General features: G+C 44.4%; 1 protein-coding gene across 1 annotated transcript in view; it reads left to right on the forward strand.

Moving 5' to 3' along the window:
- The window catches only part of ABCA4 (ATP binding cassette subfamily A member 4), a 127,207-nt gene that overhangs the window by 35,804 nt on the left and 63,519 nt on the right, over nucleotides 1–27,884 (forward strand). Inside the window, exons 7-15 of the mRNA XM_050960927.1 lie at nucleotides 4,183–4,380; nucleotides 7,643–7,732; nucleotides 8,147–8,387; nucleotides 9,483–9,622; nucleotides 10,937–11,053; nucleotides 11,916–12,113; nucleotides 21,404–21,609; nucleotides 23,893–24,069; nucleotides 26,538–26,760. Of these exons, the coding sequence (XP_050816884.1) occupies nucleotides 4,183–4,380; nucleotides 7,643–7,732; nucleotides 8,147–8,387; nucleotides 9,483–9,622; nucleotides 10,937–11,053; nucleotides 11,916–12,113; nucleotides 21,404–21,609; nucleotides 23,893–24,069; nucleotides 26,538–26,760 (1,590 nt within the window). The remainder of the gene's footprint in view (nucleotides 1–4,182; nucleotides 4,381–7,642; nucleotides 7,733–8,146; nucleotides 8,388–9,482; nucleotides 9,623–10,936; nucleotides 11,054–11,915; nucleotides 12,114–21,403; nucleotides 21,610–23,892; nucleotides 24,070–26,537; nucleotides 26,761–27,884) is intronic.

The raw sequence follows: 27,884 nt of genomic DNA on the forward strand, positions 1-27,884 counted from the left end.
GAGGTGTGGATTTTTCACACACCTGAGCGATTTAGTTACATTGATATAGGTCTGTAGTGTAGATCTGGCCTAAGACTGTAATTTTCAAAGGGCCTATGGGAGTGACTTTCAGTGGGAATTGAATGCCCCACTCCCATAGGCCCCTTTGAAAATCACAGTCCATGTAATTTACCCCTACTGGAGGAGGTGGTAGAGCCAGGACTAGACTACAGATCTTCCAAGTCTTGCTCCAGAGGCTTAATCACAAGACTATATGTCCTCTCAAGGATCTCCTGGTATTCCAGATTTGGCTCTCTTATGCATAATTAAACACAATCTCTCCCTCTCTTCCCCTAACTTCAAAGCAACTTGTTAACAAGAGTCTCACTCCTTGGGAAAACTAGCTGCCTCCTACTATGCTGGGTGTGCAGGAAATGACACACTGAAATGAAAGCAAAAACTGATCAAAAAGCCTGCTAGTTGAAAAATAGTTTGTACTTCAGCTTGCGTGTTCTGGCTAAACAATGACACACTGATAAAATTAGTAGCGTTTTCCTCTAAAGAGATGCTTTTGGGTTGCAGCACAGAGAAAGATAAGCACCTTAGAAAAGGTTGGCTACAGCCCACATTGTAGAACAACTTTAAAGGGTGGAGATTGGGTGTTTTTCTAACCTCTTCTGTTCCTAGGAAGTCTCAGAAAGCAGCTACATTGTGTAAATAAAATAACCTCTTGCTGTTCTGCGATGAATCCCTATCAGTAACATCCACATCTTGGTTTCCTCACTTGCTTACAAACCCAAACAAAACATTCTGACTAGCCATCAGTGCAGCTCACTTTGAGCCTGGAACTTAGATATTGCCAACCTCATAGGCATCTGGAACACTTGTGAAACACTTTGAATATATCTACACTGCCTTGTAAACTTGGGCTCAGACTCAGGTTTGAGCCCAACCCCCCACTACCGTAAACACACGAATCTTTCTGACTCAAGTCGTCAACTACTCAGAACAGGATTGACTGTAGTGGCGGAGAGTGAACGCAAGTCTCACTGTGAGTTGGGTCCAAGCCCCGTTATTTTGTAGTGTGGACATAGCTCAAGCCACAGACCCAAGTCAATAGTAGTGCAATATGGATGCGTTAGCTTGGTTGTGATACCCAGGTCCAGCAATTGTACACCCAGGTTTACAATGCAGTGTGGACGCTTAAGCATGGACTTGGAAACACTGTCTCCACAAGCACAGGTCCCATGAACCTGGGTTTACAATGCAGTGTAGATATAGCCATTGTGTCCGCTTTCAAAAATGCTACCTATGCCTCCCAAGCTTTGAGCAAATCCCTTAACCACAGTAGGTTAATTCAGTCAAACTGGAACAATCTAACTCTTTGTAATGACACAAGCTGTATTTTTTAACATATTCTCATGCATCCCTCTTTGGATTTTGCCTGAAAAACACAAACCAAATCTAAAAGACCAGTCAGTACTGACATGTTCTCTATTGCTTTCTGTCCTCTCCCTTACTATCAGAGTTGTGCTAATAATATAGCCATGAACCCTTAGAATATCTGGCTTGCCATAGTGGTCATGAGTTTAGGCATCAGTATAAAGTAACTTTGCTTTCCCAGTGGTGCGTGCAACAGCAGATCACCCCTAGGGGACGTCACATGGCACAGTCACAGGCCACACTCCATTTATCTGTCGTATTTAACTTTTGAAGACTGATCATCTAATGACTAGATTATCACTGCTGCCGATTAGCCTGAAGCAGTGCCACTGCAGAGTGCTTATCCCAGCACAGTTCCCTTAGAAGGTGGTTGAGAGCCTATCCTTCCCAGAGTGCGACAGGCAGGGCTGGTTCTAGAGTCCCCTTTGGGGCGGTAGGAGGGGAATTGGGTATTTGAGGGTCAATGGATAGTCCTATTTAAAAAAATAAACAACAACCTTCTAGGTGTCTAGGGACTAGTTAGACTCCAGGGAAAAATCTTGGATTTTAAGAGGTTAAAAAAGTAAAATTTGGCTACTGTGTCAGGATTTTACTGTGATTTATAATTTATATAATGGATGAGTAGTATACATACTGCACATATTTTGGCCTTTCTGACAATAATTTGGGGGCCCTTGAAGATCAGGGGTAAGGGGGAATGTTTCCTTAGATCCTGTGTGATGCTAGGCCTGCCTATGGGTATTGCATTGTCTAATAACTTGGATTGTGCACACACTCAAAATATAAGCAGTCATTTCAAGTATCAGAAAACTGATTGATTTTTTTTAATTTTAATTTCTGTGTGCGCTATATTTCATATGTGAATGTTGCTTTATTTGTGTCATGTGGTGCATTCTCTACAGCCTGGTCTACACACACAAGTTGTGCTGCTTTAATATACTGGCATAGTTAAAGTAGCACAACTCTCCTTGTATGCACACAAAAAAGCTATATCTGCATAAGGAACCTTTATACCAGTATAACTGCAGCCACACTAGGACTTGTACCACTATAACTATTTTGGTAAAAAGTCACACCCTTAACTGAAATAATTACAATGGTACAAAATCTGTCTGTAGACCAGACCTTTGTTGTCATTGGAGGTTTGAGAATCAGAATAGGGTTGGCTCTTTGCTCTCTGGTCAGCTGGGGTTAGGAGCATGCCTGACCCACGCCGAAGGTAGAGCCACATGGCATGTTTGGCAGGTTCTGGGGCAACACTGACATTCACATGGGAGCCACGTTCATTCCTCCTTGGCCAGCAGGATGGCTGGGTATGACACAGGCCCTTCTTGAGGTGGTGGGGAGGGAGAAGAATACTTCTGTCTCTAGAGGTGAAAGTAAGCTGGTACGGTCCGGTGGGCAGCCCAGAGCCCTTTAAATTCCTCCTGTGGCTCCGGGGGCTGAGATTTAAAGGGATCAGAGCTCCTGCGGCTGCGGGCAGCCCAGAGCCCTTTAAATCCCTCCCACGGCTCCGGTGGCCAGGTTGGGGCTGGGATTTAAAGGGCTCAGAGCTCCCACGGCTGCAGGCAGCCCAGAGCCCTTTAAATCCCGCCTGTGGCTCCGGCGGCTGGGCTGGGACTGGGATTTAAAGGGCTCAGAGCTCCCCGCAGTGGCAGGAGCTCCAGGCCCTTTAAATTCTGGCCTCAGCCCAGCAAAGCTCGAGTTTCCCCGCGGCGTCCAGAGCCCTTTAATTTGACCCTGAGCCCCGGGGGGCTCCCAGCCACCTCTGCACCTGGGAGACCCTGGTTGGTTTAAAGGCCCTGGGGCTCCCAGCCACAGCTGGTGCCCCAGGGCCTTTAAATCTTGAGAGGCCACGCCTCTTCCTCTTGAGGCCCTGCCTCTTCTGGATGAGGCAACGCCCCCCTCAGGACTCCGGCAGTACTGGTAAGTCCTGTAAGTTAGTTTCACCCTCGTCTGTATCTGAGAACAACTTGGATTCACCAGTGAGGGGAGAAAAACCTTGCCTAAAGTGGAGGTGATTACACATGACATCAATTGGTGGTCACTCAAGGGCTGTGGCTTCAGATGGCTGTGTCACCCTACACATAGGCACCAACTTTCTCCAGCGTCAGTGGCTGCCCGTGTCCCCCCCGGCCCCACTCCCATTCCAACCCCATCCCCAAAGTCCCTGCCGTAACTCCACCCCCTTCCTGCCCCTATTGGATCCCTTCCCCAAATCCCGGGGCCACCCAGAGGATTCAGAGGGCCTGGGGCAAAAGCAATTTCAGGGCCCCCTTCCATAACAAAAAGTTACAATACTATAGAATTCTATATTCTCATGGGGGCATATTGCCCCACTTGCCCCTCCCCTCTGGGTGGCCCTGCCAAATCCCCCCCACTGTGCTGTGTTCCCCCTCCTCCATCTCCCTCCCCGCCCTGCGAATCAGCTGTTTCGTGGCACAAGCTCTGAGAGGGAGGGAGGAGAAGCAGGACTAAGTGGCACGCTTGCGGAGGAGGCAAAGGTGGAGGTGAGCTGGAGCAGGGGGGTGGGGCGGGGCCACGGGGAGCTGCCGATGGGTGCTGAGCACCCATCAATCTTTTTCCATGGGTGCTCGAGCCCCAGAGCACCCACAGAGTCGGTGCCTATGACCCTACAGTCCATGGAGGCATTGGTAGGGTGTAATCATAACCATCAAGGTATTAATATAGTCTCTGGTTGTTACTGAAAAGCCTGAAGGTTCCACAATGATAAAAGTGAATTGTTGTTTTTGGCTGCAGTTTGCCTATGGAGTCCCTGACTTGACTCTGAAGGACATCGCCTGTAGCCAGACCCTACTCAACCGCTTCATTATCTTCAGCAGCCAAAGGGGTATGCATGCTGTGTACAATGCAATGTGTGCCCTTTCTCAGGAGAACCTGCAACAAATAGAAGATTCCTTGTATGCAAATGTTGATTTCTTTAAGCTTTTCCAGCTGGTGAGTACTAACACAAATCTTCCTGGTGTGCGTCGTTTCTGGTATTCTACTTCAAGGATTTTCTTTGCATTATAGAACCCATGTTCTAAGAAGTCATTTACATTTTTGCTAGGCAGATAATTAGGTCACTGGTTATAAGAAAGGCTAAGATTTAGTCACAGGTAATTTTGGTAAAAGTCATGAACAGGTCACGGGCAATAAATAAAAATTCATGGCCTGTGACCTGTCCATGACTTTTACTAAAAATACCCCTGACTAAATCTCTACTTCTGGGGCCCCACGTCTCCAGAGGGCCCCAACTCCAGTGCTGGGGGTTGACTGCCCCTGGCTACTGCTTCTTGGGAACCACTCTCCGAAAAGCCTCCGGGCACCCCTGGGGCTGCTGCTCTAGCTGCCCTGGGACCACTGTCTCTTGGGCGGTCCCCAGGGTGCTGGGTGGTTCCCAGAGCCAGCTGTCCCGGGCCTCCCAAGCAGTGGCCGGTGTGGCTAGTCCCAAGGACTGCCCGAGCAGCTGACCTCAAGTTGTTCCAGCAGCGGCCGGTGTGGCTGGCCGTGGGGCCCCATAGCCAGCTGCTTGGGCAGCCCTGGAGTCAGCCACACCAGCCACTGCAGAAGTCACGGAGGTCGCGGAAAGTCACGGTATCTGTTATAGGAGACATATGATTATTTACCTACAGGATTACTAGTCTAGTGGATAAGGGGAAAATAGGTGACATGGTAGATCTTGATTTTTAGTAAAGATTTTGAAATAGCCCCACATGACATTCTCATAAGCAAACTTGGGAAATGTAATCTAGATGAAATTGCTATGAGGTGGGAGCACAACTGGTTGAAAGACTGTATTCACAGAGTATTTATCAATGGGAGGGCATATCTAGTGAGGTCCTGCAGGGGTCAGTCCTGGGTCCAGTGACTTGAATAATAGAGTGGAGAATATGTTTGTTTATAAAATTAGTGGATGACACTAAGCTGGGTGGGGTGCTAACACTTTGGAGGACAGGACTAGAATACAAAATGATCTTGACAAACTGGAGAATTGGTCTGAAATCAACAAGATGAGGCCTCACCAGTGCTGAGTAGATTGGGACAATTACCTCCTGTGTCTTACATACAGCAGTCCTGTTAATACTTCCCAGAATTATATTAGCCCTTCCTTTGCTACATGGGCTTGTTTCGCTGCAGTGAGGAAAGTGAGCCTCTTTCCAGAGCACTGCTGTTATTACAGCTGGTTGGGTAGTTGTCATGTTTACTCCTTTTCAGATGCTCGAGGTATATGAAGCATAAACACAAAGATAAAGTTATTTAATATCTTAACACAGCTCAGGGGGAATTACAGTTGTACTCAATGCTGAATCAGTTGCTCACTGAAACACAAAAATCCACGTTGAACAAGTGTTTCTTCACCTGCTCCATGTGTAATCAATCTTGGCTCAATGCAGTATCAGGTGGATTAACATGGAACCACTTGGATTAAGAATATCTCTGAGTTTGACACTGGCTCTGTTTCTCTTCACTGCTTCAGGCCATTCTGTATTATATGGCCCTGTGGTTACACTTGTACAACATAACCCACCACGTAGCTAAGTTTGTACTCCTAGAACTTCTCATGTAAGTGAGCTCTACTCACTGGACCTGATTGTCCACTGCCAGGCACTTTTTCTAGTCGTTTCCTCCTATGTGAATGGAGAATTCTCACTTGTACCCATTTTCACACTTACTTTGCACAGAAGTAAATGACTGCACAGAATACAAGGCAGTGCAGAGTCAGCCAGCCCAGCAGGAGTAAGGTTTCCAGAATTGGGCCCTATATAGGCTCAAAGAATCCCTTCCACTCTGAAGGGCTCCATTTTCTAATGATGTCACCATCTCTCGCAGTGAAACTGACAATGTTTGAGCAAATTTCCATCGCACTCCGTGCTGCAGCTCCTAGTACATTGGGGTGCAGTAAGCCGCTATAGAACTGTGCTCTATGATATTTGGGGTGAAGAGAAGCTCACTGCCTGCACATGCCCCGCTCCCCGCCAATCCTGTCTCACCCCCATGCTGTGGTAATGTAGGAGGATGTTGGTGGGGCAGGATTTGCCTCCTAGTGAATCATTCAGTCATTCCAGAGCACATCAATTTAGGAGGCTTTCTGTGATCTATGAATCATATCAGATGCATCATGCTGGCAATATTTAAAAACAGTAATTAGCGCACACAGGCATTGCTCTGTGTACTATGGAGGAGGAGGTGACAATTTCTCTTCTGGCTAATGGAAGCTGTTTCCATGTAGGATACTTATCATGGGCTCTTTTCTGTTTGCTTAGGAGGAACTTTGCTAGCTTTTTGTTGTTTACACTGGTTGCTGTTCAGTGTTGCAAAATCTTTCAAAGAAGAAAAGCCTGCTCTCTGGTGTTTCACAGGTGTATCCATTTTCAGGCTCTTGGAGACATCAGGGGAAAGTGAAAACATAATTTGAGGCAGTGTTGGTAGCAAGCTCCTCCATTCATTGTAACTGACATGTTAAGGTACAAGCATGTGCTTTCCATGAAACTGCTACTTTTGTCATTCCCTGTTAGTTATGTGCAGAGTGCAGCTTCTTTTGCTTTCTTAACTGCTGCCATCTGAAAGGAGGAGCAGAGGCTCAGAAAGCAGTATGACATGCAGTTCCAAAGGAACCTTTTTAAGAGACAGCCTGATTATAAAGTTTAATAGTTAATTTAAAAGACCAGCTTTATATTTTGTTGTAATCCTAAAGAAAACAGCAGCCTGAGGAAGGGGAGCAAATTAGATACTCCAGTGCAGGATGGCGGCTTTGTGCCACACCACTGGCCTAAAAGCCATTTTTACTGGTCTAGGAGGATAATCCCAATGCAAAGCACCTGACATGGGGGCTTTTAAGCCATTTGCCATACTTGCTGCTGGTGAAGCAGAGGGAAGGAACGTAGCCAGGACTACTATGCATCACATACATCTCTAGCTGTTTTCAGTGCCCCATGGCCATTTCATCCCATTGAGAGTTAGAGCAGTTAGTTACTTTACTCGGACTCTCACCACACACACTTGTAAATAAATTGTAGCCCTCCAGGATTTTACAGTCAATAGCTGGGACAGAACTCTGAACCTTCTGCTCAAAAACAGACTCCTACCACTTGAGCCAAAGGAGAATCTACAGCACTGTAGACAGAGCTTTCTGTTCCTTGTTATGTAACTGGATAGTAGACACCATTGTTCGGTAGACACTGGACTCATTTCATCTCTATTTTTAATTTAATCACAGCTTCCCACTGTTCTAGACAGTAAGTCGCAAGGTGTTGACCTGAGATCCTGGGGGAGAGTGCTGTCTAATGTGTCTCAAGCAGTGCGAGAGGTAAGCAGTCTGATAATGAACTGAATCACCTGGTTTTGGCAGTGCACAGCTCTCCTCTGCCCTTGTTTGGTCCATCAGTTTGTCTCACAAACATCTGACTTATCTGAAAGAATCCAGACTACATCAGTGGAATGGTCAAGGAGTGACAATCTCTGGAAAATACATCCTTAATCTCTTTCCCCACCATAAATATGGGTATAAACTTCAATGGCTATGAGCCATGACAGCCTTTTTCAGTAAGGCAGAAGAGCACAAGCACTGAAACTGTCTTGTTGCCAGAGTGGGGTAAAAGAGGAGAAGGTGCCTTCAGGGCCCACTGCTCACCACCAGGAAGGCTGGGCACAATCAAGTCCTACCCATTCTGGTTTTCTTGTGGAGAGTTGCTGTTAATAAAGAAGTCTTGTTTTGCTACAGTTAGCCAGGAGGCCAAGCATTCAGGACCTTTTGTTGGTTCTGCAACCGTTTGTACAAGGTGGAGGGCCAGAATCCTTCAGCCACCTGATGAGCGCCTTGTCTGATCTTCTCTGTGGCTATCCGGAAGGAAGTGGTTCCAGAATATACTCCTTCAACTGGTATGAAGATAATAACTACAAAGCCTTCCTAGGAGTTGACTCCACCAAGAAGGAATCCATTTATTTTTATGACAATACAACCAGTAAGTCTATTTCTGCTGTACCTTAACGGCTGTATCATAACTGGTGCCATGTATCTTTTTGTCCAATAGAACATGGAACACTTAGTGATAGATATTGTTATTGGGTCAGTTACCCTCCAGGGTCTGAGCTCCGCTGCTATAGGATCCTTCCTGTATTTTACCCTAAACCCTGCTGCCATTTAACTCCTCTTTATCTCTATGAATGTATATCCACCAAGGAGTATAGATTTATCTACACATGCCTGGTACTCTGCTTCCCAGGAACAGGAACAGATAAAAGAAATGCTATCCAGCTAAATGACTCTGCTAAATGCAAGAATAAGATGGAAATTCTTTACACAGAGAGTTTAATACTGAGTTATATCTTAGGATCCAGTTGCAAACTTTTCCAGAGTTCTGGGTGTTCAGTCCCAGGGCTTTTAGTTTGGACTCACCTCCTGTTAGTACCATGTGTGGATTAAACTACCATGGGCAGGCATACAAATAACTATGTACAATTCAGTAACCATACAAAGGAGCTAGATCACTGGAGGAAAAACTATAGATGTTAGAAAAGAGAAAGGGGATCCAGGTAGATTCTCTAGTTTCCTGCCATCTGAAATGTCTTATGAATGAAAACTAGCAAATATTGAAATTCAACGTGTCTCAGCTTCCAAACTGCTTTGTGTATTTGTTTTGCAGTCCTAAAATCTACTCAGCAAACTTTCTGGTAGCACCTTAAAGACTAACAGATTTATCTGAAGAAGTGGGTTTTTTACCCACGAAAGTTTATGCCCAAATAAATCTGTTAGTCTTTAGAGTGCCACCAGACTCCTTGTTGTTTTTGTGGATACAGACTAACACGGCTACCCCTGATCTTGCCAGCAAACTTTGCCACTTATTTCCCCTGGGTAAAGATGTATTTGAGATCCCACACTGTTTTGTTGCTTTTCAGCTACAGTGTGTCTATTTAGGGACAGCACAAAGTAGCCAGTTCAGACCCAAGAGTCAAAGCGGTTTGCATTTGTAATAAGGGTAGACTGAAGCCTGCAGGATGTTATAAACAATAGAGCGTGGGTATGGTTATATAACATCTGTTCTAATTTCTTCCTGCAGCACCCTTTTGTAATGCATTGATCCAGAGCATGGAATCAAACCCTTTAACCAAAATAGCCTGGAGTGCTGTGAAGCCCCTGCTGATGGGAAAAATCCTCTTTGCTCCTGATTCGCCCGCTGTAAAGCAAATACTGAAGAATGTAAGAGATTCTGATATATACACAACTAGTATTTTTAACCAGCTATCCCCTCAGAGAATAACCCAACGATTTTGCCCTTGTGACCTTTTCTTCACAGAGTTCTTTTTGCTTTGATGTCTAGAATGCATTATAGGAAGGAAGAAATTGTGGCATTCGCTGAGACCTGAAATTCAGAAATTTCAAACCAATGACATCAAGGTTAAGATTACACTTAACGGTAATTGGAAGAGAGGACCTGAGTCTCCTTTCACAGTAGTGGAATTAGGTGTCAGTAGGATTATATTAGTGTGTACCAGATCAGAATTTGGCTCACTACCTCTTTGCAAGCCTGAAACTATTCTATCTCGATGGCAAAGGAAAACCAGTTGTAAATGAGATAGGATAATGGGAAATTACCCGTAGTTCTGTGAAGATTCTTTGGCCTGAGAAGTCTTTTTCAGTGATGGTGAACAAAGTTTCAACTTTCTTCTCAGAAAAAGAGATGTATTGGACCCGTTTTTTAACACTGATTAGGAACGGCAGAAAAGAGAGCAGAACATTATATCAGGTGTAGGGAAGGGGGCAGGCTGGCTGCTCCAGCGGCAAATGGAAAGGAAGGGTGGTCTTGTGGTTCAGACACTGAACTGGGATTCAAGAGGTTGGTATTTAAATCTCAGCTCTGCTGCAGGCTGTGGCAAACTTCTCTGTGATTCCATTGGTAAAACTGGGTAGTAATAAAACCTTGCTGACTGTACCTTGATTCATCCACCTTAAACTCCCACATTGGGGATACTGCAGACTGTATGTGTTATGCGCTATCCAATGTCAAAATACTAATCTCCTCCTATACTCTGTATGGTACCCCCGACGACTATTAACTGAATTTTCAATGCTCTGTATCATTTATTTTTAAACATTTTCTGTCCTCCACAGAGTGTTAGGATGGAATAAATAAATGTTTGTGAAGTGTGCAGCCACTATTGCGATTGGGGGAGGAGGGTTATATAAATAGATTTATCCATCTATCTAGTCATGCTTGCTTCTGTTAAACACACAGAAGAAATGTGCTGTGGGTGTCTTGGATGAGCCTAATAGAATTCAAGGAATGCCCTTTGTGAAGCACACTCTTTCTGTCACACTCCATTGCCACAATGTCTCTTTATGTTTATTAAAATATTGTAATTAAATTAAATTAAATTACATTAGTAAGCTACAGATTGCTACAAACCATCAGGGGTCAGCATTACTGCATGTATCTGGCCATAAGTGGTCTGTATGTGTTTAGGGTTATCTCTCTAACATATTGATATTCCTTTCTGGTTGTTAATGCCTCAGGCAAACTCCACATTTGAAGAACTTGAGCGCCTCAGACTGTTGACCAAAGCCTGGGAAGAAGTGGGACCTCAGCTGTGGCACTTCTTTCAAAGCAGCCTGCAAATGAATATGATCCGAGTACGTTGTGCCCTGGCTGGGGAACTGTGATTAGAGCAGCCCTTCAGCTATCTTTCATAGGGGATAGGAGAGTTAACTTGGAAAGTTTGGATGGAAGCACAACCTTTGCATGAAGCAGTGTTGTGCTTCCTAAGAACATATGGGTCTATGGTCACTGGGTTCGTTCTGCAGACTTGTCTGATATGCATTATGAAGACACTGGCCCTGATCCCCAGGTCTAGCTAAGCTCTGCTTGGTGCAGGAAATGAAAGGGAAAGATGGTATTATCCCTCTTTTACGCCCACCTGATCCTTGGGTCAGCCAGAGTTGGTTTGATCTCTGGCACAACTTAGAGAAGTCTTGGGGCTGCTCTAAGTTGCTCCCAGCTGCCCCTGGCCCCAAGCTCCATTCTGGCAGCTGGAGATAGCAGCTCTGTAGCCATGTCCTCTCCCTTCTGGCAAAGTCCCTTATACAGGGGCATGCAAGGAAGGATTCTGCAAAAGTTACTATTTACATTGGCAAAAGGATCAATGTGCTAGGTCCCCTAAAGTCCAGAGCAAACTGTTCAGTAACTCATGTAGCTTAGATATGAAGAGAAATTCATACTGAGAAATGCTGTGTTTGTTTGAGAGCTGTTTTCTCTGCATGAGGATCAGGTGTTTTTAGACTTATTCCAAGCCTTGTAAGGAGGAATAGAATTAAGGATCAAACAAGGATCTGTTGCTTGTAACTCTCCCCTTTAGATGCTCCTTTACAGACATAACTCTGTGGCCTACTCTTTCCCTCTAATTGGAGACTCAGTAGGATGGCATGAAACCTTTCTATCTAGAGTGGGCTTGTTCTAAAGAGCGATGTACTAAATCAGAACTGATGTGCTTCCCAGAACACTCTGAAGAATCCCGCGGTAAGAGACTTCTTGAATGGACAGCTGGGTGCTGAAGGGTTAACTGCTGAAGATGTGATCAACTTTCTCCATAATGGATGTCCAGAGAACCGTGAAGAGGGTGTGGCAGACTTTGACTGGCGGAATATCTTCAATGTTACAGACCAAGCTTTGCGTTTGTTTAATCAGTATTTGGAGGTAAGGTTGTCACTTGTACTATGGTGATGGGCACCACTGAAAATCCTTAGACAGAGAATACATCGAAGCATCACCATTAGCGTTTAGATGCTATGGTGATGGGTGCTAAGACAGAGAGATTTAAATCACAAGGTATTTCAGTTATTTCACCTTACTTGTTTTAAAATAATAAAGGGACAGAAGAATAAATGCCTTACTCTGATAGCAACAAAGAATCCTGTGGCACTTATAGACTAACAGACGTTTTGGAGCATGAGCTTTTGTGGGTGAATGCTCACTTCATCGGTTGCATCCGATGAAGTGGGTATTCACCCATGAAAGCTCATGCTCCAAAACGTCTGTTAGTCTGTAAGGTGCCACAGGATTCTTTGCTGCTTTTGCAGATCCAGACTAACATGGCTACCCCTCTGATACTTTACTCTGATAGGGAGACTTTCATCTGATGATCACCACATGCTTTATTAAAAATATTAGCTGAGTCTGGAAACATCCACAGGAGACAGAAAAATGTCGTCATAGCCATTTTACAGAAGCAGCAAGTGACACACACAGAGTGGGAATTTCAGAAGGCCTACCATTGGCTTCAAAGGGAGCAGGGTTCTGAATGCTTTGGAAAATCCCACCCTGAGTTTAACCATCGGATCCAAAGCTCACGGAAAGTCCAATGTTTCCACTGACTTTAATGGGCATTGGATCAAGCCTCATGTGAATTGCCCAAGGTCAGATGGTGTGTAGGTAAAAGAGCTTAGAATGGAACCTAGCAAAAAAACTATTGGACTCTCTTCCCTAGAAACTACTGTGTATGTAGATCCTAAAAGATTTAGTGGGTGTAACAGTTTCATTCTTCAAATGATTTTTGCACTGAGACAAACCACAATTTCAATGACTCTTTTCCTTTTACTTCTTATTTAAAAGGAAATACTAGCTCTCAGAAATTCATCACTGTACAATACCAATGCATTTCCTTTAGATACAAAACAAAAGTTAATATCACTGTGGCCACAGCTGATGCTAAAAAGGCTATCAGACGTGTGAGGCATTAGTGTCCTTTCTACAGTCCTCTCCCCCAATGCATTAGGCACTAAGGGCTAGCCTATACTGGCAACACCAAAGCGCTGCCACAGGAGCGCTTTAACGTGGCTTGTGTGGTCGCGGCGAGGTGCTGGGAGACAGCTCTCCCAGTGCTCTAAAAAACCACCTCCACGAGGGGCACTTTACAGCACTGAAACTTCTTGTGCTCGGGGGTGTTTTTTCACACCCCTGAATGAGAAAGTTGCAGCTCTTTAAATTGCCAGTGTAGACAAGCCCTTAGTTAGATATAAACAGACAGGTGCCTGCCCCAAAGAGTTTATCACCTAATGAGATAACATACAAACCATGAATGTATCTGGGAGGGGCAGGGAGTGCAGGGAAAGTATGAAAACACAAGGCGATAATTTGTTGACAATTCTCTTTCCTGTTGTTATTTTTAACCCTGAGCTCTTTGCCTTTCTCTTAATTAACTCATAATCATTTGGGTTTTACCAGTTTAATTCTTATTTCTATTCCTCTTTTTGTTTACTTTTTAAAACCTCACTTTGCTTCATTTTTATTTAACTCCTGCCTCTTTTGTTTAATTTAACATATGGGTTATTTCATTATTTTGCCTTTTTCTTAGGACAAATACCAAAATCAACTCTCCCTCCTTACTGTCTATATAAATAACCAAACCACTCTGCTCTCCTCCTCATTGCTAGTATTATGTATACATGGGAGCAACCATAAAGTGCTAGCTGCTTTCCAAACATCCCAGGAGTTTGCAGACTACCCAGAGGAGCTTATGTTCTAAGATTGTCCAGGTGCCTACCTCTTCCCCTCCTCTTATTCACCTTGCTCTACGTGTGGTGCAGTTACATAATGCACTCAAGAGAAAAACAGTAAAAAAGCCATTCAGATGGTCCTCTATAATGGACCCAGAGCCACTTCATTTATGAAAAATCCTTTAGCGTCTTCTGGGAATCAACCAATGGGGTTCTAGAGAAATTGCTCTAAAATTTTTAGAATTTAACAGAGAGTGATATTCTTTCTATTGGTTTTTGACCATCCATGGTACTGTATAATTCTCTAAAATATATAGGATGGTTCAAAGATTCTATAGAATCGTAATTTTTTATTAAATTCTATGGGACTTCTCTGTACCAGGGATTCAGAACAGAAAGCTTTGAAATAAAACCAAAATTATTATTATATTTAAAGATTGCAAATACCACAGAATGTTACAAATATTTCCCAAACAATAATAATATGAAGGCTCTAGCTAGAGGTTTATATATGATCCTGTGCATAATGGGGAGTAGCCAGAAGGAATTCCAATTCAGACTGTCATGCTAAGAGAATGCAACTGCCCAGCTCTGCTTCTTCCCAGTCAGATTTCATTACCCCTTAAAAAAATATAACACTGTATTCTACAGGAATCAGTCCAAACGCAGCAGAAGCACCATTGTGGATTATAATACTTTCTCATGTAAGGGATCTCTCCATGCTATTTTGTAATTCAGATTATAAAAGCACCCCTATACCTTGGGTATGATATGCTGACAAACTATCACACCTGAACTAAAAGAGAGACGGATGGCCACATTTTCTAAAATGGTTTCCATTCTGGAGTGCCCAAAGTGTTACAGTCCAGATGTCCTGAAACAAAGGGACCCAAAATCAGTGGCCACTTCTGAAAATATGGCTCTGTACCATTTTTTTGTCTTTGAGCTTCCATTCTCTAGGACTATCTTGAGGCCACTCATAGGCACCAAAGAGAAAGTTAGGTGCAATTTTGTTAGATAAATAAAGAGCTAATAGTGTCTTTACATTCCCTTTCCCAGTGATACACCAATGGCTGTGTAACAGCCCATATCTGTTCTTTTCACTTCCAGAGCTAAAGGTAACATGACACATTCTCAGGCAGGTCCTTTGAGAATCATTATAATCAGAAGTTGATTTGACTTGGGCAATCTAAGCTTAATGATAGGTTCAGAATCCCATTCACTAAGCTAACAAGTCATGCAAAGGTGTTACTTTCAGTCATGGTGGCCAGGCTGAAGGGTGGGTCAATTACTTCCCCAGGGTTTCTAGAAATGGCTTTGGTGGGCCTCTAGCTTCCTGGGTGCAGGCAAAAGGCGTAAATAAAGCTATCTGGAATTAAGCAGAAGATGGGTATGGGTGGGGTGGAGTGGGCTCTTAATGAGGAAGAGAGAAAAAGAAATAAAATACAGACTGATTTGTAAATTTTTGAGCACAGATAAACGTGATGGACTCAACCCTGGGGCAGAATAGGGCTGACAATCTGAAGCCATTGCCCATGGTAATAATACTTAGTACTCCTGTTTATATTATCTTACCCCTGAGGATCTGTAAGTGCCTTACAGATGTTAGTTATATCTTACAATACCACTAGCAGTTAAGAAAGCTGAAGCACAGAGAGGCTAAGTGAATATGACTTGCCCAAGGTGACAAAGAAAGTCTGTAGCAGAGCAAGGAATAGGGCCCAGGTCTCCTGATTCCCAGTCCTGTGCTTTAACTACAAAGAAAGACTGTCTCTCCTGTGGAAAAAGGCAGGAAGTGAAGGCCTAATCAGCTTTGTCCTATCTATAGCTATCACAACAGAGGGAGAGAGAAGCTTTTGCATATGACCGTACTTTACTTCTGCTCTCTGCAGTATGTTAGAGCAGAGTAACTTATCATGCATGCTGAACTGCAACACTCTGCTCTATGCGGGGCCTGCACTGGAACTTTCATAGCCAAGGCAGTAGCTGTGCCTGGCAATCATGTACTTTTATATTCTAGTGTCTTTTAAGCTTGCTATATACACAGAGCCAGTGGTATTTAGAGATAAGATGACATAAGAAGGGTCAAATAGAAAATGAATTTGTTCTGTCATAGTAACACAAACGCACAAATTATTCTCTCCATTTGTTACTGTTTCTTTTCAGTATAATTAATGTTAGAGGAAGCATGATCTAATGGTTAGAGCAAAAGTATAGGAGTCAGGACTTCTGGCTTCTACTTAATCTCTTTTCAATGGGCTAAAATATCATGACACTCAGAGAGAAATATTTATTCCAATCCTGGCTGGGCAACCCAACCAGGATTCTATTCCCACCTGAGAAGTAGGCCCTTTCTGTGTCTCAGTTTCCCCACCTGGAATAATACCTACCAGAGAAGTTGTGTGGCTTAATTAAAGTTTGTAGGGCACATTATATGAATTAATGTTTCTAAAGCACTTGATGATGCTTGTATGAAAGATGCTATCCAAGTGCAAAGCTACAAAGTAATAACATTGGTGGTTTAAGTGTCTCTTCTATTGTTATCTTGTCAATTAAAAAAATATTATCACACATAATCCCTAAACATAAAATAGTCTTTTGGAATATTATCAGCTATGGTAATGTAAGAACCTTAATTCTGTTACAAGCATTCTTCAGGGTTTTTTAAAAAAGCAAAGTATAATTCACAAGTTGGAAAGGTTAAACAAAGGACTCTTTACATTTCAAAGATGTCTGCCAGTTAAATAACAAGTTTTCTCTATGGGCGCTTTGATGTAGAGTAATTGTTGGTTATTGACCTGCAAGAGATGATCGAAAAGATAAAATCAAACAAGTTAGCCTCTTGGCATTCTGTGAAGTGAGGTAATTGAATACATTTCTTCCCAGTCTGTTTAGAGGCTAAATATAGCTACTGTCTATGCTAGAGTCTCACTGATTTTGGAGTTAAGAGGCACAAGATACAAACATGGGATTGTAATTTTCCAGGTTGCTAACTCTTGTCGTTTACAGAGTTCACGATCTCTTTCTCTCATTATAGCAACGGTGGCTGGTAAACATAAAATGGACAGGGTTCCTCCAAAGTACATATAATGATGATTTGGTGCCTTGTGCATGTGGTAATATTAATATATCTCTCAATGACAATAGAGACTGAGGAAGAAGAGATTGCATTATGAAGTACAAAGTAAACCTTTATTGATGAGCTAGCTAGCTGATGTTCAATGGAAACAGTGGCTTAGTCACAAACCCATTACACTGCAAAATGAAGAATGCATGATGATATCAATGAAATCAATGACAGCCAATTCGTTAAATGACTGACTAACATGAGTTGCTATGTTAAACATAAAACAAATACACAAACAGCTGAGAAACTGTTATGCAAAAAGTACCAGTATGAGCCCTAATCCTGCAAACGCTCACATGGCTAAGTGTTTTCCAAATGGGGTCCAGGGTTTCTTTCTTTTGTGTTATGAATGAGCTGTCCTTTAACTGTCGAAAACACACATGGGCCTTGTTGACACTGGGGAGATTTCTCCCAAAATTAAAATTAGAAACTGTTTTATACTAGCTAGAGTGCTAGCATAGAGAAAATCTTCTGAAAGCAGGTTGTATAAACAGTTCCAGCCTCTGGGGCTTCATCTACCCTGTAGCTCCAACTCTTCCAGCCCAACTGTTAGGCAGTTTGAATTTCTGAGAGAATTTCCCCTGTCTAGTCAAGGTCTGCACAGAGTCCAGGTTTCCATGCCAAAAGAATGCGGTGCACAGCACTCTGAGGCCCTTGTCTGGGGTGCCAGTTAGGTGCATGTTATTTGTTAGTAAAAATGACACAGTGGATCCAGTAGGGCGCACCCTGCTCCCAAGCCACATTGTAGATTCATTCTGCATGACTTGAGTGCAGTTCCACCAAAGGAAACAACCCAAACATTTAGCATCAGTTTCTCCCACCAGGACTGGCTCCAGGCACCAGCCAAGCAATCTCATGCTTGGGGCGGCTTCCGTCCAATCTTAGGGCAGCCACGACTGCCCTATTTTTTTTTCTGCTTTGCCTCTGGGTCCGACTGCCCTGCACCCAAGGTTTTGGGGTTTTTTTTTGCTTTGCCTCTGGGTCCAGCTGCCCTGCGCCCTGGGCTTTTTTTTTTTTTCTTTTTTTTTTTGCTTGGGGCAGCAAAAAAAGTCAGAGCTGGCCCTGTCTTTCAGACCCACTCCATGGAGGCTCGGTGCTAACCACAGTGCCAGCTGTGCAGTTTATACAGTCCCAGCCTTAGTTACCCTGTAAGGGTGACCTCACAACAGTCACAGATGCCCTCATGACTGAGGTGTGAGGACTAATTGCTTTCAGCAGGGCTGTTGGCAGAACTGCTCCATTACTTACAGCTTACAGAATGCAGCAGTGTGTTTGTGCACCATTTTGTGCAACTGAGATCAGGTTACACTCATGCTGCATTCTTTACCATATCTTGGCTGCAGGTCCACCCGGGAGGGGGCAAGTGGGGCAATTTGCCCCAGGCCCTGGGCCCCACAAGAATATAGTATTCTATAATATTGCAACTTTTTTTATGGAAAGGGCCCCCGAAATTTCTTTTCCCAGGCCCCTGAATCCTCTGGATGGCCCTGGTTAGCTGCCTGTAAAGTAACTGAGTGGTGAAGGTCCTAGCTACATCTTGGCTCTGCAGCCTTGTTCTGATGGGTTTCTATGCACACACACACCATCAAAGTTTAAGGGATCTCAGGCAGAAAGCGTATATTTGTGGGTAGAAAGCAAACATGACAGCCCACTGGTGTAGCACTCATTCCCCTGTGACATCCATTTCATACCCTCTCTTTGTTCTTTTAATCAGTACTTAAACTAACAGTCTTTCCTAATGTATGTTTCATAACCACCCTTGACCCCTCATATCTCTCCCCCCCAACTTGATCCCTTCTTCTCTTGACACCCCCCCGCAGTTGTTTTCATGTTTAAAGTATGCAGAGTTCAGTTAAACCAGAATGTTTGTTCGTTTTTATAGTGTTGTTCAGTGACCTAAGCATTTCCAGGGATAGGAGCTGCATTTGTAATATTCATTAAACATTCATTTAATATTCTCTGTCTGGGCAACTGTGACTCTACTGCTCCTGCAACTACTAGGTAAAATGATGAAATACATATTCAGTCAATCGGCATGACTGATAGAAAGTTGTCTGAGGAGCACTGTCTCCTAACATGCAAATAAATATCTCCTCTTTCCCCCTCCCCCCGCCCCCTATGCCTGAGCATGTATACAGTGGCTAATAAGCTACTCTGAACCTCTGACAACAGCTTTTTGATCGTCTCACTCTATCACTTGATTTTAATCTAAGCTTTTCCTCAATATCTTGCTGCTGTTTAGAGCCATGAGATATCCTTGGCTCCTTAGCTGAGAAGCCTCTAGTATATCTTGATATCTGCAGTGTCACAAATGCCTGAAGTTATGGTTATTTGATCAAATAATTTTGGGGTGGGTGGGGAATTAAAACAATGGCATTATTTTGAAGAGTGGAAAGTGTTTGGACTGGGGGACTCTGTGGGTTGGTTAGTGGGATTTGGAGACTTTCATCTGTTGGGGCCTACACTATAGATCACATCAGAGAACCTGGGTCCTGATTGACCCCTCCTATGGGATAAGGCGCACAGGTGTAGCAGATCATGGATTTTTGTAGCAGAGTTTTCTCTCAGCTGTTCTGGGAATGGAGTTTGCCATCTCTCTATTGAATAGGCTGTAAGGCTGGATCTCAAACGGCACAGATCTCCATACAGTCCAGTATAGACCAGACTGGCAGGTTTGTGGCACTGTCTCTGATAGGAGCTGGCAGTGGATGGGGATCTCTCAGTTTACAACCCTGGTGCAGGAGGCAGTGTGTTCTCAATGCAGCTGAGGGAAAGACAGTAATAACGCTCTTCCCCCCAACAATTATTAGCTTCCCATTGAAGTGACACACTCTGATTATCGATGACTGTTGTAGGCACTCCTCATGCCAGAATAGGGAAGGATCCAGGAGGGCTTTTTCACATTTGTCAGAGGGTCATAGTTTGTCATTGTTCCATGCAATGAGGTAATGCTTCAAGTCCTGCTGTCGCTAGGCCATTGCTACCAGCAGGCTAGGACAGACATATGAGCGGGACCTACTGGCTGTCACATGCGTTTTATTCGGCTGTCTCTTCACTTCAAGGGCTATATTTTCAAAGGGGCCTCAACTCAAGTCCCAAAATTGTGCCCAAAGGCCAGATTGTGCAGATGTATAAAGAAGGTGGGGAAGGCCATGTAAGGAATCCTCCCTCTCTTTGCGCCCCCATGTGGGGGCCAGAAGAACTGCAGTCCCTGCACTACAGAGCTCCTGCTAATACTGCCTTGGGGGTAAGTTACGCCAAAAAGGAGGAGATGGAGCCATGGCCCTGTTCCCCCACATCATCCAGGTCTGCGGAATGGAGCAAACATGCACTCTCCAAAGGGGCAGATCATTAGCCAAGCTCTCCCTAATCACCAGGGGGCTCTGGGAATCACTGTATCCTCAGGTGCCTCCTGGTGCTTGCCCTGGGGTATGGCTGCTTCACACTACCCCAGCTGAGGGCAGTAAATTACTGCCACAATCTGCCCCCTCATTTTTGCACTTTCACATGCAAACCAGCATGTTTGGTTTTTGTTTGACGTCTCCTTACAATTTGTACAAATACAGGGTTTTTCATGAGAAAAAAATATTGTGGGCACAATTGTTTTAAACTCCTATTTGAAAAATTAACTCAAGTACTCACAGCACTTGCAAATATGCTCCATGGAAATCAAAGATGGGCAAACCTTGCTGCTACTGTCGAAGCAATTATTTAACTTTAATTATTTAACTTTGTTTTGCTATGATCTTACCATCAGATACGGGCTTTGGTTTTCACTAGATACTGTAATCCTGCAAAGGGCTAAGGTGGTGAATACTCCTCCACCCTTGTTTTAGCTGGTAGTTTTGTTTGCCCTCCTGGTGGGTGGGATCCTTGTTTTCCAGGCAGTAGGTTCAGAATAGTCCCTCTGTTTGTGTTTTGTTTATAGAGATGAGGGTTGCTTGCAACTTTAGTGTTCTCATCTTCTCTTTATCTTGATGGTGAGACACTGGCTTTTATGAGCTGTCTCCAAAAATGTGTTTCATGATTACTTCAGTCAATTCCTCCCTTCTCGGTTTATTGTGTTAGCTATAAGGTTTACGGCTCTTTGTAAGGTGGTTGCTGCATTTTTTCAGTTGTCTTTAACAATGTTGTGTGTATTGAATTTGTCATAAGAATTGGACCAAGTGAGAAATCTTCAGGGGGAGGAAAAATCAGTTTTAGGCACAATTTCAATACAAGTATTAAAGCTGAAAATGACATCTACTGCCAAAGTTAACTAACCTACTTTCCTGCCCCATTGTCGAACCAGTGAAGTGTGTTTTCAGTGTATAACCCCTGCTACTGTAATCCCATAAAGTTGTTACCTTTGTGATTATCTGCAGTGCTTTACCCTGGATAAATTTGAAGGTCATGCAGATGAAACCCAGTTGACTCATCAAGCTCTTAATCTGCTGGAGGAAAACAAATTCTGGGCTGGAGTAGTCTTCCCTGACATACACTCCGGGGCCAGCAAGTTGCCACCGCATATGAACTACAAGATCCGGATGGATATAGATGCAGTGGAGAAAACAAATAAAATCAAAGACAGGTGGTGATTTCTGCTTTCCTCAGCTACACCTGCCATTGAACCAGTAGTGCAAAATATGGGAACCCTCTCCAACATTCTGGGAGCCAGAGAGTGGGTCAGAGTCTGCATTCAAATACAAATGTGAGAGCTGATTGAATTCACTGGTATTTCACATGCATAATGCAGAGCAAAAGTCATATCCAGACCCTAGTGCTTGGTACTGAGCAACTGTGTCAGGGGATGGACAGGCGGAAGAGGGTAGAAGGGAGGACTCTGATGTCTGGAGTAGCCTGCACAGGGTCTTTAGGTGACCTTCTCAAGTATGGAGTGGACAGGGAGTTCTACTTATCTCCTCTCCTTCTGCCCCCTGCATGTTGCCAAACTTGACATGCACATCCAGTCTTCTCCCTCTATGCAACAGAGTACACTGCTGCTGCTGTACAAGAGTCCTCCACCACCTTGGATTTGCTTCTTAAAGTGTTAGCACCAGAGGTGAAAGTAAGCCTGTCTGGTCCGGTATAGCGTACCGGCAAGAGCCAGTACGCCGTGCTGGGCCGCACCGGTTTCCACGGCCGGGATTGAAAGGGCTCAGAGCTCCCCGCCGCTGCGGGCAACCCAGAGCCCTTTAAATCCCGGCCATGGCTGAGATTTAAAGGGCTCAGAGCTCCCCACGGCTGCGGGCAGCCCAGAGCCCTTTGAATTCCGGCGGCAGCTCCGGCAGCCGGGCTGGGGCCGGGATTTAAAGGGCTCAGAACTCCCCGTGGCTGCGGGCAGCCCAGAGCTCTTTGAATCCCAGCCGGGGCTCTGGCAGCCAGGCTGGGGCTAGGATTTAAAGGGATTGGGGCTCCCCTCAGCAGCAGGACCTCTGGGCACTTTAAGTCCCTGCCCCAGCCCCACAAAGCTTGGGGTTTCCCCTGGCAGCCAAAGCCCCGGACCCTTTAATTTGCCCCTGAGCCCCGGGGGGCTCCCAGTCACCTCTTCAGCTGGGAGCCCCTGGTTGATTTAAAGGCCCTGAGTCTCCCAGCCACAGCTGGTGCCCCAGGGCCTTTAACTCTTGAGAGGCCACGCCTCTTCCAGATGAGACCACTCCCCCTCAGGACTCCAGCAGTACCGGTAAGTCCTGTAAGTTACTTTCACCCCTGGTTAGCATACATGTTTTCTGAGACTACTTGTATATGATCTGGGAGTTTCTAAGCAGTGTTACCAGTGCATATGATTTTATGTCAAGTCACATAATATTTGCAGTTTTCCTAAAGCTGCCAATGCTGAAATCACATATTTACCTAAGAGTCTCAGCTTTCAGTTTAAATAAAAGCAAGTTTCTAGACATCATGACTACAGAGAAAAACTTGAAAACATGATATCTAAATGCTCCAATGCCACTTGGCAAGCCAATCTCAGGAGTTTTTGGGGCCTGACGCATGATTTTTGAGCACTTGTGGTTGAAAATACTATAATGGTTAAAGAAAAAGCTATTCACATTAGAGGTGTGTAACAGCTACTGAAAACTGTGGCTCCAGGTCTCACAAGGAGAAGTGGTATGAGGATTTTTTCCACCTCTGCAGAAATTTTTGACAAACAAAAAAAAGTTTGCTTTCATTGGATTTTTCCACAGAAATTTTTGAGTTTTCACTGAAAACTCAGAAATGGGAAGATTTTAGCTAAAAACCAAAAGATTTCAGCTGAAATATTTTGACAAAAAAAGTAAAGTTGGCATCCAATTTTCCATTAAAAAAACAGCATAGATGGAAATTTTTTGACCATGCCTGGTCACAATCTTAAATTCTGGACAAATGAAATAGTCATCTGATTTGGATCTTTAGGATAGAAGCTGAAAGGTCAGACACACATAATGGAGCAAATTCATTCAAAGCCTTCAACATCCAGAAAATAACTTTAAAAATAAAAAGCTGAGGTTTTACAGAGGCTACTGGGAGCTGAGAGTGAGTCCATCTAGTTGAAGCCATAATACATTTTAAATCAAACGAAACAAATCCATAAATACCAGAAACATTTTAAACAAATTTGGCACATTGCAATATATAATTGCTGTTTTATTTTGAACCCCCTTTATGCATTTTTGGCCAAAATTACTGTTATACATAACGGTATAGAGAACTTAAAAAACAAAACAATAATTAATTTTTCTGAATCATAAACGTCTGGCCCCTTCTCAAGCAGCGGAGCCTGACAGCCATAACTTGGAAGGAACAGCACTGGGTGGAGCCCCGGGGATGTTCTTGACTAAGTGTTCTCTTTCTTAAAGTGCCTGCCTGAGTGATTTCCATGTGTTTTTCTTCGCAGGTACTGGGATCCTGGTCCAAGAGCTGACCCAGTGGATGATTTACGTTACATCTGGGGAGGGTTTGCGTATCTGCAAGACATGATTGAGCATGGGATTATAAAGACCCAGACCAACACTGAAGTGCCCTCAGGAATCTACCTGCAGCAAATGCCATATCCCTGCTTTGTAGATGATATGTGAGTAAGAGCAGCTAGTGATCCTATTTCTGATAACTAATCGGGTGGCTGGATGAGACAGTGGATTTTCAGGAGGCTTGACTGCTTTTGCCTTTGATCTTGTTTAAAAGCCAGAAAGAAATCCCAGGACTATGGCATTAGTGAAATACCCCAAGGAGCCAGGGATGTTCTTCCCTGGATAACAAAGATAAGGAAATTGGAGAAGCAGACAAAGTTGGAGTACTTTGGAACTTTAAAAAAAGGAGACTGAAGAGTCTGATCCTGCTCCCACTGAAATCAGTGGGAAAATTGACTTTAATAGCAGCAGGAGAATGCCTGGAAACTGGAGGCACATAAAAAGTTGCACAGTTCATAGCTGAGCTTGTGAGATCTGGAGCGGGAAAAGAAGATTTCAATTAAAATTAAATGAACTTTTTTGATGATTAAAATGGGCTCACACAGAGAGCATTTCCCCATAACACTGTGGCTCTGAATCATGCACAGTCTTACTTCCAGGAATCCCATGTCATGAATAGTGCTGTTCTCTTCCTCACTAAGACCGCTGCTAATTGCAGATTGCAGGGGGGTATATAATTTGTGTTATCATTGCCCACCTCAATACCTGTTATTCTCACAGAAGGGTACTAATAGGCCCTGGGGGTTTGGGGAGCTCACCAAAAGAGGTTATTGCAGCTGCAGGAACCCAAACCAGGCAAAGGTTGCTGAGGGCTGGTCTACACTGGCAAGCTACATTGGCATTGCTATGTCTCTCAGGGGTATGACAAATCCCCACCCTGACAGACGTAGTTAGGTTGACCTAACCCCCTGTGTGGACAGCGCTAGGTTGACAGAAGAATTCTTCCATTGGCCTAGCTACCCCCTCTTGAGGAGGTGGATTACCTGCAATGGTGGAAGAACCCCTTCTGTTACTGTACAGAGTGTCTACACTGAAGTGCTACTGCAGCACCACTGAACTGCTGTAACAGTTTAAGCGTAGACATAGCCTGAGGCCTGCAACAGTCACAGAAAACCAGAGAGAGAGACCGCATTTCGGTGTTGTCCCTTCGAAGCACTTAGTTAAATAAAATGGCTAGACCCTTTTGGAAGAGGTATGCTGCTTTTGGGTTGACATTGGGACCATGCTTGCTAATCTGGGGACCAGAACTCCCACAAGAGGCAAAAGCAAGAGGCCCTTCCCAGCCTGCCTCAACAAAGCATTTTATTTTGGTTCAGCAGGCCAGGTTGCTCTCTGGAAGTTTTCAGTGGGAAAGTGATGTTTTCCTGCCTGTTTTGCTGACTGGCACTGTCCTGCTCCTGAAGAATGTCTCTTCCTTTGATTTTTACAGTCCTGGGCTTCTACTCTATACAGAAAGAAGTGCGGGGGAGGGGGCGAGGAGGCTTCCTCTGGCTTTTTGGTCAGTTTCATTCAAATGTCACCATCACGAAACTGGTGCAAAATGAGAGTCAGATATCTTACATAATGCTACTCTCACGTCACAACACATGTAAAAAGATGCCAGCAGGAAACGTGTTTTATCATAGCTCAGTCATCCTAAATGTATTCTCCATGGCCAGGGCGGCCCAGAGGATTCAGGGGGCCTGGGGCAAAGCAATTTTGGGGATCCCTTCCATAAAAAAAGTTGCAATACTGTAGAATACTGTATTCTCATGGGGGCCCCTGTGGGGTCAGGGGCCTGGGGCAAATTGCCCCCCTCCCCCCCGGGCGGCCCTGTCCATGGCTACCATTTACTGCTAATATCTGTTGTAGGGATGAGGGACAAAACTATAGCAGCCATGCATAAAAGGTTCCAGGTTGTGACCTAAAACTTACCCAACGTTAATGGAGAGAGGGAGCCCTCCAGCTGTCTGACATAGTAGTGCAGATGTTGTTAGCTAACTGCTAACACTGGCCATCTGTGACAGGCTCAAGACCTTCCAAGAATGATGTTTTGCATACAACATAGCATCTGGCTGCTTTTAATAGTTAATATTTATTGATTTATTTGCTTATTAAACTTGGGAAAACATTTCAAAGATCTAACACATGGGAGACTCATTTCTTACCATTAGCATCTGTCTTAAAACGTTCTTTGCATGTTATAATAATTACAGCATGGCACAGTGTTCAGAAAGTGAGGTGTGGAGTGAGATCTGTACCTTGCCACAGTTTCAGTGGCCTTGGGCAAGTCTCATAACTGCTATGTGCCTTGGTTTCCCCATGTGTAAAATATAGATAACACCTAGCCCTTGGGGATGAAGGCTGCACAGTTTAATTCATTGTTTGTAAAGTTCTTTGAGAGCTGCTACTACACTCTTAGACTGGGATTTTCAGAGAAGCCTAACCTTAGGCTCCTTTGAAATGCTCAGCCATAATAAGTGCAAAGAATTCTTTATACCTCTTTTCCTTTTCCTTTTCTTTCTTCCTTTTCATCCCAAACCCTGCCTGCTTTACCTGCGTTTCACTCACTCCTCTCTCCCTGCATGGGTAGGTTCATGATCACCCTGAACCGTTCCTTCCCTATCTTCATGGTGCTGGCTTGGATCTATTCGGTCTCCATGATAGTGAAGAGCATTGTGCTGGAGAAGGAAATGAGACTGAAAGAAGCCATGAAGAACCGTGGAGTTACTAATGGGGTTATCTGGTATACCTGGTTCCTAGACAGCTTCGTCATGATGTCTGTGAGCGTGTCTCTCCTAACAGCACTAATTACGGTAAGGATTATCTTGGGAGTGACTTTAAAAAGCCCCAAACCTGCAGTTCACGTTTGCACTGTTGATATTAGCTGTCCATCAAGAAACAATAGCTATACGTAAGGAGATCAGAACCACTGGTGGCCTACTCTGATTTTAGCACGTAGAATGCTCATTCTTGTAAGCAGTCCTCCAGGCTGCATCAGCACTTGGCAGAGACAGAGAGAGATAAATTCACTAATGAGACTTATTGTAAGACTGTCTGCACGAGGATGCGTCAGGCCTGATTACACTGACAGGTCATGTTCCATTTGTTGCATTTCCAGTATACAGGGCAAGTCTTTCAATAAGTATCACTGCTTCAAACGTAGAAGATCTCAATCTGAGGAATTCTAATCTTTTCATTCACTGTCTGAGTCATTTATCATAGCACGTGCTTGCCTGCTTTGAAACTAGGACACTATCACAAATGGGGGAGAGAGGCACCAGGGACTGACTCAAGCCTAATCTATCCCTCACTCCCTGGCAAAAACTCTCCTGGCTCCTTAGTCTCAAAATTCTTGCTTTTTCAAAGTGGTTTATGTTAGAACTGGACCCAGTTTCCAAGGCCATCCGACCAGGGCCGGCGCTACCATTTAGGCAGCCTAGGCAATCGCCTAGGACGCCAGAATAAATGGTGGGCGCCGTTTTGCCGGAGGGGGCGGCAGGTGGCTCCAGTGGAGCTGCCGCAGTGGTGCCTGTGGAGGGTCCGGTGCTCCGCGGCTCCGGTGGAGCTGCTGCAGTCATGCCTGCGGACGGTTGGCTGCTCGCACGGCTCCGGTGGACCTCCCACAGGCATCTCTGCGGCAGCTCCACCGGAGCCACGGAGCACCGGACCCTCCACAGGCAACACTGCGGCAGCTGCAGCGGAGCCGCGGGACCAGAGCACGGGGTGGCAAAATTGCCGTCTGCCTACGGCGCTCAAACCCCTAGCGCCGGTCCTGCATCCGACCCTCTTCTAGACGATAGTAGAACTCTTCTTTAACTGAGCTGGAGTGGTTGGTTCCTTAATGGGCACTGTTCTGGCAGGGAAGAGTTGCCTGACATTTTCCCCAGTGCACTGAATTGTTACAAATACAGAGTCAGAATTCAGGCTGCCCTCTCTA

Source organism: Gopherus flavomarginatus, chromosome 7 (genome assembly GCF_025201925.1).
Source record: "Gopherus flavomarginatus isolate rGopFla2 chromosome 7, rGopFla2.mat.asm, whole genome shotgun sequence".
Lineage (NCBI taxonomy): Eukaryota > Metazoa > Chordata > Testudines > Testudinidae > Gopherus > Gopherus flavomarginatus.